Source organism: Gigantopelta aegis, chromosome 15, assembly GCF_016097555.1.
Source record: "Gigantopelta aegis isolate Gae_Host chromosome 15, Gae_host_genome, whole genome shotgun sequence".
Taxonomy (NCBI): domain Eukaryota; kingdom Metazoa; phylum Mollusca; class Gastropoda; order Neomphalida; family Peltospiridae; genus Gigantopelta; species Gigantopelta aegis.
Window position 1 is genome coordinate 22,860,110 of NC_054713.1, and position 13,274 is coordinate 22,873,383.

At 36.0% G+C, this 13,274-nt stretch overlaps 1 protein-coding gene across 1 annotated transcript; it reads right to left on the bottom strand.

The window, feature by feature from the left end:
* Window positions 1–3,012: 3,012 nt before the first annotated feature.
* On the bottom strand, window positions 3,013–7,038 carry LOC121390561. The gene is made up of 2 exons (XM_041522405.1): window positions 6,991–7,038; window positions 3,013–6,334 (listed from the first exon to the last, which is right to left on the bottom strand). The coding sequence occupies exon 2, from the start codon at window positions 6,280–6,282 to the stop codon at window positions 5,578–5,580; it is 705 nt and encodes a 234-aa protein (XP_041378339.1). The 5' UTR covers window positions 6,283–6,334; window positions 6,991–7,038; the 3' UTR covers window positions 3,013–5,577.
* Between the last annotated feature and the right edge of the window lie 6,236 nt (window positions 7,039–13,274).

Below are 13,274 nucleotides of genomic sequence, written 5' to 3' on the forward strand. Positions count from 1 at the left end.
AAAATTAACAGTAGTAATCACTCAAACTGATTTATGGACCGCTCTGTGAAGTATCAAAATCGCGAATGACTCCGTACACACGTGTTGCACGTGCACATTTTCAGTTATGTTTGGGTGTTTGGTTGTGCAGCCATTAACGTTCAATCCTAGGCAACTTTGTGAATGCTGTTATCTGTACCAATCATTGGTAATGACATTTGCATATTAAATTCCCTTACTGTATAGGAGTATCTCTCTCGTTATATCGTTTCTCTCTCTCTCTCTCTCTCTCTCTCTCTCTCTCTCTCTCTCTCTCTCTCTCTCTCTCTCTCTCTCTCTCTCTCTCTCTCTCTCTCTCTCTCTCATATTTATTGCTAGTTTCTCTCTCAATTATGTTCTGTATTTACAAACATAGAAAAATACAGACCTCGAGAGGAATGTGTTGTTAAGATAGCACTTAGAACAAGTATCTCCCATAAGCATTGCTAAAGGAATACACGTCCCCTATCTGATCCAACAATTTTTGGTATCTCATAAATTCAAGGGCCAAACATCTCGGAAAAGTGGGTAAATCACCATGAAAGTTAAACTCCATCATTAACAGTACATGATAAAGCTATATACAAAATTTCAGTTCAATATCTCAAGCCCTTCTAAAAAAGAAGTTCGGAAAAACAATGTTCACATTGCTTAAGATCAAGGGCTATAACTCTGCACAAAATGTGTAAATCGCCATGAAAATCAACTTTGATCTGTAACAGTACGTGATAGGGCTATACACAAGTTTGCAGCTCAATATCTCAAAGCCTTCTGCAAAAAAACATCCGGAAAACTTATTGTGGGACAGACAGACAGACGGACGGACGGACAGACAGACAGACAGCCATACAGCCAAACCGAAGGACGGAGATGAAACCTATAGTCCCCCCCCCCCCCCCGGTTGGACCGGTAGGGGACTAATAAGAAGCAGTACAATAGTACAATGAATAACCAGTCTCGATGGTGTTGGCTTTAAGAAATTGGGTTCACATCCCAGTACCGGCTCGCACATAGAGTGACTTTAACGACTGTAAGACCACTACACCGACTTCTCTTTCACTAACCACTAACAACTAACCCACTGTCCTGAACAGACAGCTCAGATATCTAAGATGTGTGCCCCGGATAGCGTGCCTAAAACTTAATTAGATATAGGACAAAAATAAGTTTCAACAAAGAACAACCTCTTTATTAAACTGCTAGATCGATTGTTATTATTTCTATATTTAAAAATAAATACGGCTAGGGAGCGCTTAGCGTTGTCAACTGTCAAATTTGAAATTTTTGACGACCAAAGGATCGTTAAGTACCGAGTATAAAATACACATAGTTTATTAAATTATTATTTCTGAGTTTAGTGCTGACATTAAACTTATATGTTTCTGGTGTGGAGCAAGACGAACCCAACACCCCTATCCGAAATATGGAGTCGGTAAATGAGTAAATCTGACAAATGTTCGGACTAAAGGTCTATGGCATCAGATTTCGGAAAGTGTGTGCATTTTAGACACAGTACTACCGACCGTAAATTCTTATTAGAATTCCCCTACTTTTTTTGAAGAGTATATATGCATGTACCTTACAGCTTTGTTTAAATTTAAAGAAGAAACCTGATGGAAATTTAAGGGGAAGTACGTCTACACCACTCACTCCCCTAACAACGTCACTGTGATGTAGCAGAAGTATAACGAACTATTTCTCAATTCGGCGGCACGTAGTCGTGCACCGGCTGATTATGCAAATCGACATCTGGTTTTGAAATGCAAACTTTATTAATTAATTTATTTATTTTTCATAATTTGCGTGATTTAAAGGAGAGTAATAAATAAAATACCACACTCGTTTTCGCTAGATATAATTTTACAAAACTCGTCTGACCGAACGAAAGTGAAAGAAAGAAAAGAAAGAAAGAAATGTTTTATTTAACGTTGCACTCAACACATTTTATTTACGGTTATATAGCGTCAGACATATGGTTAAGAACCACACAGATATTGAGAGAGGAAATTCGCTGTCTCCACTTCATGGGCTACTCTTTTCGATTAGCAGCAAGGGATCTTTTATATGCACCATCCCACAGACAGGGTAGTACGTACCACGGCCTTTGATATACAAGTCGTGGTGCACTGGCTGGAACGAGAAATAGCCCAATGGGCCCACCAATGGGGATCGATCCCACACCGACCGCGCATCGAGCGAGCGCTGTACCACTAGGCTACGTCTCGCCCCAAAAGTAAAGAACGAAAGTGAGGTCAGATACCATGCGAAGTTCACGAGTTTCGTAAAAATTATATCTAGCGAAAACGAGTATAGTATTCTATATATATGAAACATGAAACATGGCCGGGTTTGACAGAATTCCAGTTTGTTTAGGGTCATATATTGTATTTAAACATATGTACAAGTTTTTGCAGAAATATCTTTATTTCATTTATAAATGTGAATATCAAAATATTTTAAAGTCTGACATTGATACGTCTTTTCAGTGCACTGTGATCCGAATACATTAGAAAACAAAATGACAAACATATTTATAAAAGTATAACAATAATAAACCAAACGTAAACACATACAGATAGTTGCACAACAATTGCTTCTTTGCCTAACTATTAATACCGATAAACGCCACACACAAGTACGCATGTGAAGGACCAGGCAATTGTGCAAGAGTGGCAACTTAATCGTGTATTGCGTATTCCTGATCCATGCGATTTTATGTGCTGAATTACAATATGTTTACATTGTTTCGGAAGTTGATAGTATTTATATACACATCATCAACTATTCTTGCTTTACTTTAATGTCAGCTTAAGTAATGTATCTTGTATCTGTAAGAAGGCTATGGAGACTGAAAAATTCCAGATCAGGGGTTTTTCATGGTTATTTCTGCGATATGGCACCAATTTGAATAATTTTCCTGCCTTTCAAACTGATAATATATATATATATATATATATATATATATATATATATATATATATATATATATATATATATATTATTTATATATTAATAAAGGTTTACAACCTTAAACCTAACTAACCCATCTATTAGGAGAAATAGTTACAAATCGTATTCCCTTATTGGAATACATGAAAATGAAGATTAAGTTTGGTTAATCTATAAACATGTTAAAGCTTACTTTATTGGGTGTCAACTTTTCACTAAATTTATAAAGAATTATAGAATTAAACTATGAATAAAAAATAATAGAAATGAACAAGTTACAGTAAAATATGTAAAGATTAAAATATATATATATATATATTAAAATATCTTAAGGCGTGTATCAGTTTTATATGTGATAAAATGAATTAACAATATAGGGTTCATAGCAAAATACCACATAACCACCATTTGTTTTGGCCATATGATTCATTCATAAATGCTTCTAAATCCTTTATACATAACTTAAACAACTTAAATGATGGCATGTTTACGTTAGTAATAAAATCCATCTTTCCATTTAACCTAAGCATGTTGTTTAAAGATAAACGTGGCTGCAAATGTATGTTCGATATACAAAATACTCGAATAACAGTTTCAAAAACACAGTTAAAACATGCACATGAGGCACTTATATATAATATACAGGAATCGAAAACAGTTCACTCCCTCGCTCTCCTTAGCATGCAAGATACATGTTTAGCATGGTTTCAGTAAAGAATTGTACACAGTATCTTGGCGACTAACAAATTCTTAAATATAATTCATTGTGTTGATTATAGAACTTGTAGCTTTTGCAGTACTTTTCCAGAAACAATCCAACATTTAGTATTTAAGTGTGGCCACGTTCAAATTTTATAAAAAGTGATAAAAATAATAAAATAATAGATACATAGATATGGGCAAAGATACATAGATATAATAGATACATTGATATGGAGTGAAACAAGAGGCTCTGACGTTAAAGCGAGGAAATAACAAAACAATAGATAAGAGCTCGCTTCCATAACTTAATTTTCACAGATACGTGCGTTTTATAAAACAAAAATGAAAGAAAGTAGCTATTTGTGAATTAAAGACAACAGTATGACGAAAATCACTTCGGATGTACCGATGTATGGATAATCTAAACAATAAAATCTAAGTAATGTCTGATTGCAATTATAAAAAACCCCGGCTACAGTAGTGATAATTACGTCATATGTTAAATCCAAAAGCTTCTATGTTAAAGTTAATGTTTAACGACACCACTAGAACACATTGATGTATTAATTATCGGTTATTGGATGTCAAATATTTAGCAATTCTGACATTATAGTCTTAGAGAGCAAAGCGCCAACAGGTTTCACTAGTAGCAAGGGATCTTTTGTATGTATCATCCTGCAGACAGCATAGTGCATATCACGGAGTTTGATAAAGCAGTCGTGGTGCATTGGTTGGAACGAGAAATAGCCCAATGGGCCCAACAACGAGAGTCCATCCTAGACCGACTGGGCACCAAGCGAGTGCTTTACCACTGGGCTTAAAACAAAATAGAAAAAAAAGAATCTTCTATGTATAACAAAACTTTTAAAAATCCCACAGGCTTCATAAATTCTGTAGATAATATATAAACGTAATTTAGAAACAATACTATTTGTTATGTGTTATTACGTATGTACTTGGCGTTTTGAACCATGTCAAGTGAAGACTTGACTGTGTTTACCGACATCCTGGCCAAAAAATAAATGGACGATAACTAGAGTCGAACATATCGACTTATTAGAGTGAGAACCAATTCTCTCCACTGGCTGTGTTTCTGAAGGTGGAATATGAATACAAGCCTTTTGGCTGCCACAGTTTATGCATTTAGGCAAATAAGACTGTTTTCCACATAAATGTGTACACAATATTGATAGTACGTTAGTAAAACGAGAAGTAGGATAACATGACACTCAAGAGTCATGTCAGTGAATGTAATACAGTTGGGGAAAAAAATAGTATCTTCTGGCTTAAATGTATCAATATAGTAACTGTCATACTTGGTCCAAAACATAAGACATGCAATCCGCTACTTCCAGATGGCTTATACCACGTGGATTATTGACAGAAAAGTGATATTTTATGTTTCTATTTAAAATCCGGTTTATCAGAAATAGGATAGCAGCAGGTACAATCATCAACGCCACTAGTATTATATAGTTAACTGTTCAAACAACTTTTGAATAGAGATCATCCCCCTCGATTGTTGCAACAGGATCCATATCAACATCACCTATCGCGGCTCCCTCACTTTGCTCGCTGCTTTCTTTGAAATCTTTCCCAGTGTACAGACGTCCAGGCGTTCCTATGGGTAGGTTAGGATTTTTGGCAGATTTTCTCGGTTTGCGAACTTGTGTGTAGATATCATCATTTACTGCAAAGTCGAAACATGTTCGTACATGTTCAGACTTGTTTTCTTCGGATTTAGAATCTTTCCATTTAGGTTCAGCATCTTTCAATTCTGATTCACAATCATTCCCTTCACTTTCAGAATCTTTCCTTTCAGATTCAGAATCATTTCCTTCATATTCAGATTCTTCCTTTTTAGATTCAGCATCTTTCCCTTCATATTTAACATATTTTCCTTTAGATTCAGCATTTTCCCCCTTCAACTTCAGAATCTTTCCATTGAGATTCAGCATCTTTCTTTTCAGATTCAGAATCGTTCCCTCCCGACATCTTCCGTTTGTCTACCACAGCGTAAACATCATCAGCAACGTCAATATCTTGTGATGTTTCATCATGTTCAGTTGTATCTTTTCCTGTAGAGTTACATTTTTTCTCTAGTGATTTAGAATCTTCCCCTACACATTCAGAACTTTTCTCTCCTGATTTCTTCTGTTTGTTTACAACGGCGTAAACATCACCACCAACATCAGTCTCGGGGATTGTTTCATCATTTTCAGTTTCATCAACCAAAGCATACAGTTGATTCATCTGCATCACGGGCAAGGCGTCCCCTGTCACGGATGTGGCTGACGTCCTGTCTTTGTTAACCTTGGCATACAGGTCGGAAACATCATCTTCGTCAGGTTGTCTTGGTGAACTGTCAGAGTCACCCGTGGCAGAAAGGTTTGCTTCCGTGGCTATCTGTGGTTTTACCGCCTTGGCTTCTGAGGCTGCACCAACAGCTCCATCATCAATAGAAGCATGGTCGTCTGATCGATAGCTAATCATCCAGCTGCCATTCTGGTTTGGTTGAATGCAATTTCTGACATCTGCGTTTGCTGGAGCCAACATATTTGGATGTGTTCCAAATGACTGGTTATTTTGGTATTTACAAGGACCCGTGTCCATGTTCCAATATCCTCCATCATTGTCTAAATCATGTCCGTATTTCTTGTTTCTTCTATTTCCGAAGTAAAAAAAAAGATAATGAAAGTAATATTTTCACAATAGTAATTAAAATCATTTATATATGTATGATGATGTGTAAAATAAATTACCTATATGACACAAAATATCCTTATGTCTATCATATGTACATGACTAAAAGTATATCTGACACCAGGGAATATGAAGAAGATTGTGTTGTTTGTACAATTCTTTAAATTATTATGTAACATCTATAACACAGTGTGTATTAAGCTCGCTACGTATATCTAGACATAAGAAAATTACAAATGATTTCATCCATGACGTTAAGTTATTATTATGTAATAATGCAATATTCTAATTGTACTTAATTAAAACAGTTTTCCTTTTAAATCACACAAACACGTATGCACTAATACCTAACGTAAAATCTGTTTGATATGAAAGCGTTTATAGATATGGAAGTGTTTATTGATATGGAAGTGTTTATAGATATGAAAGTGTTTATTGATATGAAAGTGTTTATAGATACGTCTACAATTTAATCAATATGAACATGGACGTTGGCATTTCTTTTGTGCTGAATGTAATGGTAATCATTACCGGCATTCTTAACAATTCCAAGAAAACAAAAAACATTAAACAAATACCAAAAGTTTACAAACATGCGGTGTACTATTTTGTTTTTACCTTTTAACAACAACGACAACGACTATGACCACTACAGCAACCAACACGACGCCGCCGATTCCGCCTAATACACCTGCAACTAGATATCGAAACACGTATTAATAATTAGAAATTCACAAGTTGTATAGTCATTTAAACAAAACTGAGGGCGGGACGTAGCCCAGTGGTAAAGCGCACGCTTGATGCGCGCTCTGTCTGGAATCAATCCCCGTCGGTGTGCCCATTGGGTTATTTCTCGTTCCAGCCAGTGCACCACGACTAGTATATCAAAGTATGTGGTATGTGCTATCCTGTATGTGGAATTGTGCATATAAAAGATCCCTTGCTGCTAATCGAAAAGAGTAGCCCATGAAGTGGCGACAGCTGGTTTCCTCTATATATATCTGTGTGCTCCTTAACCATATGTCTGACGCCATATAACCGAAAATAAAATGTGTTGAGTGCGTCGTTAAATAAAACATTTCCTTCCTTCCTTAAACAAAACTGAATAATTGGTAAATCTGAATGACAAAACCGTTACCATAATCACAATTCGCGTCTGATCACAGAGCAAAGAAAAGGGAAACTTTTGACGAGATTGTGAGTGCTACGACGAAGGACTTTTATGTGATATGCATACTTGTCTATTGGTAGACGAAGGACCTTTATGTGATATGCATACTTGTCTATTGGTAGACGAAGGATCTTTGTGTGATATGCATACTTGTCTATTGGTAGACGAATGATCTTTATGTGATATGCATACTTGTCTATTGGTAGACGAAGGACCTTTATGTGATATGCACACTTGTCTATTGGTAGACGAAGGATCTTTGTGTGATATGCATACTTGTCTATTGGTAGACGAAGGATCTTTATGTGATATGCATACTTGTCTATTGGTAGACGAAGGATCTTTATGTGATATGCATACTTGTCTATTGGTAGACGAAGGATCTTTATGTGATATGCATACTTGTCTATTGGTAGACGAATGATCTTTATGTGATATGCATACTTGTCTATTGGTAGACGAAGGACCTTTATGTGATATGCACACTTGTCTATTGGTAGACGAAGGATCTTTGTGTGATATGCATACTTGTCTATTGGTAGACGAATGATCTTTATGTGATATGCATACTTGTCTATTGGTAGACGAAGGATCTTTATGTGATATGCACACTTGTCTATTGGTAGACGAATGATCTTTATGTGATATGCATACTTGTCTATTGGTAGACGAAGGATCTTTATGTGATATGCATACTTGTCTATTGGTAGACGAAGGATCTTTATGTGATATGCATACTTGTCTATTGGTAGACGAAGGATCTTTATGTGATATGCACACTTGTCTATTGGTAGACGAATGATCTTTATGTGATATGCATACTTGTCTATTGGTAGACGAAGGATCTTTATGTGATATGCATACTTGTCTATTGGTAGACGAATGATCTTTATGTGATATGCATACTTGTCTATTGGTAGACGAAGGACCTTTATGTGATATGCACACTTGTCTATTGGTAGACGAAGGATCTTTATGTGATATGCATACTTGTCTATTGGTAGACGAATGATCTTTATGTGATATGCATACTTGTCTATTGGTAGACGAAGGACCTTTATGTGATATGCACACTTGTCTATTGGTAGACGAAGGATCTTTGTGTGATATGCATACTTGTCTATTGGTAGACGAATGATCTTTATGTGATATGCATACTTGTCTATTGGTAGACGAAGGACCTTTATGTGATATGCATACTTGTCTATTGGTAGACGAAGGATCTTTATGTGATATGCATACTTGTCTATTGGTAGACGAATGATCTTTATGTGATATGCATACTTGTCTATTGGTAGACGAAGGACCTTTATGTGATATGCACACTTGTCTATTGGTAGACGAAGGATCTTTATGTGATATGCATACTTGTCTATTGGTAGACGAATGATCTTTATGTGATATGCATACTTGTCTATTGGTAGACGAAGGACCTTTATGTGATATGCACACTTGTCTATTGGTAGACGAAGGATCTTTGTGTGATATGCATACTTGTCTATTGGTAGACGAATGATCTTTATGTGATATGCATACTTGTCTATTGGTAGACGAAGGATCTTTATGTGATATGCATACTTGTCTATTGGTAGACGAATGATCTTTATGTGATATGCATACTTGTCTATTGGTAGACGAAGGATCTTTATGTGATATGCATACTTGTCTATTGGTAGACGAAGGATCTTTATGTGATATGCATACTTGTCTATTGGTAGACGAAGGATCTTTATGTGATATGCATACTTGTCTATTGGTAGACGAATGATCTTTATGTGATATGCATACTTGTCTATTGGTAGACGAAGGATCTTTATGTGATATGCACACTTGTCTATTGGTAGACGAATGATCTTTATGTGATATGCACACTTGTCTATTGGTAGACGAAGGATCTTTATGTGATATGCATACTTGTCTATTGGTAGACGAATGATCTTTATGTGATATGCATACTTGTCTATTGGTAGACGAAGGACCTTTATGTGATATGCACACTTGTCTATTGGTAGACGAAGGATCTTTATGTGATATGCATACTTGTCTATTGGTAGACGAAGGACCTTTATGTGATATGCATACTTGTCTATTGGTAGACGAAGGACCTTTATGTGATATGCACACTTGTCTATTGGTAGACGAAGGATCTTTGTGTGATATGCATACTTGTCTATTGGTAGACGAATGATCTTTATGTGATATGCATACTTGTCTATTGGTAGACGAAGGATCTTTATGTGATATGCATACTTGTCTATTGGTAGACGAAGGACCTTTATGTGATATGCACACTTGTCTATTGGTAGACGAAGGATCTTTGTGTGATATGCATACTTGTCTATTGGTAGACGAATGATCTTTATGTGATATGCATACTTGTCTATTGGTAGACGAAGGATCTTTATGTGATATGCATACTTGTCTATTGGTAGACGAAGGATCTTTATGTGATATGCATACTTGTCTATTGGTAGACGAAGGATCTTTATGTGATATGCATACTTGTCTATTGGTAGACGAAGGATCTTTATGTGATATGCATACTTGTCTATTGGTAGACGAAGGATCTTTATGTGATATGCATACTTGTCTATTGGTAGACGAAGGATCTTTATGTGATATGCATACTTGTCTATTGGTAGACGAAGGATCTTTATGTGATATGCATACTTGTCTATTGGTAGACGAAGGATCTTTATGTGATATGCATACTTGTCTATTGGTAGACGAAGGATCTTTATGTGATATGCATACTTGTCTATTGGTAGACGAAGGATCTTTATGTGATATGCATACTTGTCTATTGGTAGACGAAGGATCTTTATGTGATATGCATACTTGTCTATTGGTAGACGAAGGATCTTTATGTGATATGCATACTTGTCTATTGGTAGACGAAGGATCTTTATGTGATATGCATACTTGTCTATTGGTAGACGAAGGATCTTTATGTGATATGCATACTTGTCTATTGGTAGACGAAGGATCTTTATGTGATATGCATACTTGTCTATTGGTAGACGAATGATCTTTATGTGATATGCATACTTGTCTATTGGTAGACGAAGGATCTTTATGTGATATGCATACTTGTCTATTGGTAGACGAATGATCTTTATGTGATATGCACACTTGTCTATTGGTAGACGAAGGATCTTTATGTGATATGCATACTTGTCTATTGGTAGACGAATGATCTTTATGTGATATGCATACTTGTCTATTGGTAGACGAAGGATCTTTATGTGATATGCATACTTGTCTATTGGTAGACGAATGATCTTTATGTGATATGCATACTTGTCTATTGGTAGACGAAGGACCTTTATGTGATATGCACACTTGTCTATTGGTAGACGAAGGATCTTTATGTGATATGCATACTTGTCTATTGGTAGACGAATGACCTTTGTGTGATATGCATACTTGTCTATTGGTAGACGAATGATCTCTGTGTGATTAGTCTATTGGTGGACTGTCACTCCCCCAGGACGATGCATCTTTCGTGACCTGTCTCTAGGAGGATTGCCACTCTCAAGACTGGTTCAACAAATTGAGTCCTGCCCAAAGAATAACTCCGTGGATGTATCTGCAGACTGCTGAGGTGGAATGTTCTCAAAAATTGCTAACATTAGGTGTTCGCAAACTGAGCTGCAAGTCGTTTTCACCTTATCGATGATCGGTGAAAATATTTGTATTTTTGACAACAATTGATGAAAACGTATATATAAAATCAAACTTGGGTATAACATCAGACGTCATTTTAGTCAGTCATACCTAATGAATGCATTAAACCGGCAGGTACAGTAATTTATCATCCATTTAAGGCTTTTGTAGGAGATATCGCTGGCAATCTAATTTGCGATATCTCCTGCCGTATTCTCCTAGGAGATATCGCTTCTTTTGTTACGTCACTGTGAATGTTTCAGCGCTAACCTCTCTGTTAAATTAACTAAGGCAGTAAAGAAAATAAATGTAAACAAAACTAGATAGAAAGAAATGAAGAAAGACACACTAAAATCAAGGTTAAGGCTCATTTTAATAAATACGTAATAATAACATGTTTAATGTGTATTAAACTAAACGTTTGCACATGTACTTGGGTTTATCCTAGGAAACACGACGATGATAACAGTTAAAGGTGTAACTGGCTATATTTGGTTGTTCTAGCATTTGCTTACCTGGGAATGGTTTTGGGTCTGATGATGATTGAGGCATCTTGGTGGAAATCGTTTTCTCCACTGTAGTTGGTCGTGTTGATACTGACACTGATGTGGAACCATGCACAGATGTTATGTTTCCTGGTTGCGTTGAACTAGCTGAGCTGCTGGTACTTGATGTGTTCAATGAGTTGATGGTTGATTTGCTTGCTGAATTGGTCGTTGAGCTGATGGTCGGGATTACGGTTGGGGTATTGGTCGGTGTTGTGGGTGAACTGATATTTGAACTGTTAGTTTGATTGGTAGTTGAACTAGTATTTGAACTGGTAGTTGAACTCATAGTTGAAAATGTATTTAAACTAGTAGTTGAACTGGTAGTTGAATTCATAGTTGAACTAGTATTTGAACTAGTAGTTGAACTGGTAGTTGAACTCATAATTGAACTAGTAGTTGAACTAGTATTTGAACTGGTAGTTGAACTCATAGTTGAACTAGTATTTGAACTAGTAGTTGGACTGGTAGTTGAATTATTAGTTGGACTGGTAAGTGAACTAGTAGATGGACTGGGAGTTGAATTAGTAGTTGAACTAGTGGTTGGACTGGAAGCTGAACTGGCAGTTGGACTTGTAGTTGAACTAGTACTTGGTCTGGTGGTTGAGCTGGTAGTGCTGCCACTTGGCGAATAACACTGTAGACTCAAAGTGCCTACAGATATAAAAATTCATGAGAAAAACATGGTTTATGATCTGACCAATCTATATCAATATTAATTTTAAAAGGAGGACGTCCTTTTAGTCAGTGGTAATAATCAATAAGCTATAACGATTTGGCATTATTACATAGAAACATTGAGTTAATAACTTTTCTGAAGGTACTCGGCTCATTTTGCTTCTTCGCCAACAATCAGTATCACATAGTCTTGCCTACTGGACAATCCCATCGGGTATACATAATTATACGGATTATATTTAGAGGTATATACAAAAACACCAACGATGACACCTACTAAATACAAAATCAAACATTATACATAGAGCACAATGAGGTATGCATATATGTGTATTATACACGAACACCTAATCTACAGTTCGGCTTTTTCCTCTGTAGGCGAATGAGATCATTGTCAAGTCTTCGACAAACAACTTTTAAATGTCTGAATGTTTTTGTCGTTTTTTAATTAACATTTACTGATTTAACAAAAGCAGCTATTTTATGACACAAAATACAGCTCGAAGCATTGTCGATAGTACCTGCAAAATTCATGTTCATGCAATTAAAAACATCAGCTATCTAAGTGAAATGATATCATGTGGTCTAATCCAAACAATTATAACAATAGAATGTTCACATATTATAATTATTATTCGATAACTAAAGCTATTAAATACGTGGTAAGTATAACTTACCCATGATATCCATGTCAAAAACACATGTGATAATTTAGTGTATTAACCCGGTTAATAATGGTATGCAAATTTGCAAGGTCTCTACGTAATATGTTGCAGTGAATGGGTCATTTGTTTACAAGCCATCAAGACCTGTATACCTAAGCGTAACGTTTTCAAAGATTT

Excerpts from the sequence above, each read along its gene's own strand:
- LOC121390561 (XM_041522405.1), bottom strand. The coding sequence starts at position 6,282 with ATGGACACGGGTCCTTGTAAATACCAAAATAACCAGTCATTTGGAACA.